We start from the raw sequence: 2,835 nt of genomic DNA on the forward strand, positions 1-2,835 counted from the left end.
TCTTGCTCTTACTCTTGCTCTTACTCTTGCTCTTGCTCTTACTCTTACTCTTACTCTTACTCTTACTATATTCGCGGATCGCTATCGACGATATTACTACCTCGAAGAAGCTAGCTCGAAGAGACTGCCTACGATCGTTAGGCTTCGCGGTTAGTATTAACGTTACGCTAGAAGGTCTTATCGTCTAAGAACTCGCTAGTAACTTGTCGATTACCGAGACGGTCTTAATCGATACGCGGTATAGCTCTAACTCTAAGGTATTCGTAGACAACTTTATTACGCGACTGCATATTACGAAAGGCATTAACGAATATAGTGCCCTTAATACGACGGCTATAGACCTCTATAAACCTGCTAGATAGTACTATAAAGCGGATAAACTGCCTAGGTACTATTAAAGTCGGTAGTATACGCTCGAGGAAGGCGAGAGAAGCGACTAGCAAAGCGGCTTCTTTAGACGATAGTATAGTATTACCTAGAGTACGAGACTCTATCTTAGTAATTTCAAGTAAGTCGGCTTTAAACTATGCCTCTTCCTCTTAACGCCGATAAAGAGCCTTATCCTACTACTATTCTCGAGCGTATTGCTACTAAAGACGATATTCTTGCTAGGTATATAGAGCTTGTATATTACGCTACTATTAATCGCGCTTAGTACCTATAGCCTTAAGGTCTAGATAGGGTAGGTCTAAGGAAAGTATATATCTAGGTAGTAGAGTCCGCTACTTCTTACGGCGTATATAATTAGTATATCGGTCGATATAAGACTTATACGGCTTGCCCTTAAAGCGATCGTAGTTAAAGGGTTTATCGAAGAGGATATCGTCGAGTTTGCAGAAGCGAGAGTATACTACGTAGGTTAGAGCAGGTATAAAGTCCTTCTTAGAAATGTCTAATACACCCTTGTCTAATATTATGCCTTGCGACTTGTAAATAGTTATAGTATAGGCGATTGTAAGCGGGAACTAGGTACGGACACATTGCCTATTAGCGCGCTCGTTATACTTCTACTCCTAGCGAGATAGTACAATTAGCACTACATTTGCCGGAAGTCTATCTACTTCTTAGTTTAGTATTAGTCCGGAGTACTTATCGAGCTTTATAAGTACTATAGCTAGTATATCCTAGTCGACGATCTCCTAGTTTATACGCGTATTATCTCGGGCCTAAACGATATCGCGAATAGTACCGAGACTACTATTAATAATACCCTTTTATACCTAGAGGTTCTTAGTAACTATAATATAGGCATTAATGCAGATAGGGAGGATCTTATACAAATTGCTACCTGTCTCGTAATTAGCTAAAGGTGCAAATCGTCTAATATATGTAGCCTAGATAGGCTTAATAGGTTGTTAGTTGTCGCGTATCGAGGTATAGTTTAAAGTAGCTACCTGCTTCTTATAGCTAAAAAGACAAATAGCTTTCTAGAAGGCAACGGGGTATAGGTAGGTAGCATCTCGGATACGAGTTATAAGTGTCTACTATTGCTAAATAGTTAGCTTTCTAGGTCTAGCACGTAGGCCCTCGAGTGCTTCCTTAAATGCCCGTAATGCTAGATTATTGCCCTACTAACGTTAAGCGACATTAAGTTAGATAGTCTTATCGAAGAGATGCTAGGTATAGCGACTAAGAACGACTTTAGGGGAGTCGATTAAGGTAGGTCTACTAAAGAGCGGTCGACCGCCGATTAGAAGTAACTAACTAAAGTCGCTATATATACAAATAGTAAAACTACCGAACAGTATTAAGGTATCGACGTTAGGATCTTCTTAGTTAGCCTACGAATAGCTCGAGTCTTGTTATCCGACTTGTCGTAGCCGCCTATCGATCTAATATAACTTAACTAAGTTAATTATAGACTTTTCGTCGATTATAATATAGAGGATCTTGCTTATAAACTCCTAGAAAGTAGAGAGTGTATTACCCTCGAGAGGAACGTACTCTTTTATAGTTAATAGTAAGCGGAAGGCGGAGTAAATAGTAGATCTCTTAATACTATAAGTAGTAGTACCGGTAGGAGTAATGCGTATAATCGGGTTGTTAAGCTTGTATTCTATAAGACTACTCGCATCGTATTGCTTAGCGAGACCTTTAATAGTAGAAGATAGCAATTTAATAACAAAGGACTTGCCGACTCTAGCCTTACTATTAATATTTAGTAGTATCGAGGCTAGAATAGTGTTTCTATTAATTATCTTATCGGTATAATTGTAAATCCGGTTATGCTAGGTTCGCTACTCTAGCGATAAACCTATAACCTTTTACTATAGGTTAGCGATCTAGCCGACCTTCTAATAGGCTATAGTGCTACGATATGCCTTCTACTAATCTTTTATTTATCTAAGGTTATATCGTCTAATATAAGGTGTCTAGTCGTAGTCCTTGTCTATCTAATAGTTACTAAGGTTGTTTAGATCTTCCTCCTCTTCTATAGGATTGCGATCGGATATAGTACGTACGAGAAGCTTACCCTTAGGTTCCTCCTCTTCTAGATCGTGTTGCTCTTCCTCGAAGAGGTCTTTAGTAGGTATAGGAAGATTAATTCCGAAGTAGTTAGAAGGATAATTATAGTAATTCTCCTAACACTACTCGTACGCTTTACGCTAAGTATAAAACTCCTTATTAGTATAGTCGTCGCTAAAAGTATAAGAAAGGGCTAGGTATTAGCTATCGAATAAGTAGTATAGGATAACCTTAGTGCGACAATAGTCCTCGTACGTGCCGTCGTCTTCTTCTAGGTTGCCGGAATACTTAGGGAAGTAGTTAATTAGCTAGGCTTTCGCTCGTAGTTGTATTTTAAAGGTGCCGAAGTCCTAGGAAGTTAGGAATTCG

At 39.0% G+C, this 2,835-nt stretch overlaps 1 protein-coding gene across 1 annotated transcript; it reads right to left on the reverse strand.

Annotated features, from left to right (window-relative positions):
- Nucleotides 1-722: 722 nt before the first annotated feature.
- Nucleotides 723-962, reverse strand: MYCFIDRAFT_144240 (uncharacterized protein; the record flags this gene model as incomplete). Its single annotated transcript, XM_007932498.1, has 1 exon — nt 723-962. A coding segment is annotated over one exon (240 nt), but the record flags the coding sequence as incomplete, so codon positions are not given.
- Nucleotides 963-2,835: the final 1,873 nt, after the last annotated feature.

The sequence above is a fragment of the Pseudocercospora fijiensis genome (genome assembly GCF_000340215.1).
Source record: "Pseudocercospora fijiensis CIRAD86 unplaced genomic scaffold MYCFIscaffold_9, whole genome shotgun sequence".
Classification (NCBI taxonomy): domain Eukaryota; kingdom Fungi; phylum Ascomycota; class Dothideomycetes; order Mycosphaerellales; family Mycosphaerellaceae; genus Pseudocercospora; species Pseudocercospora fijiensis.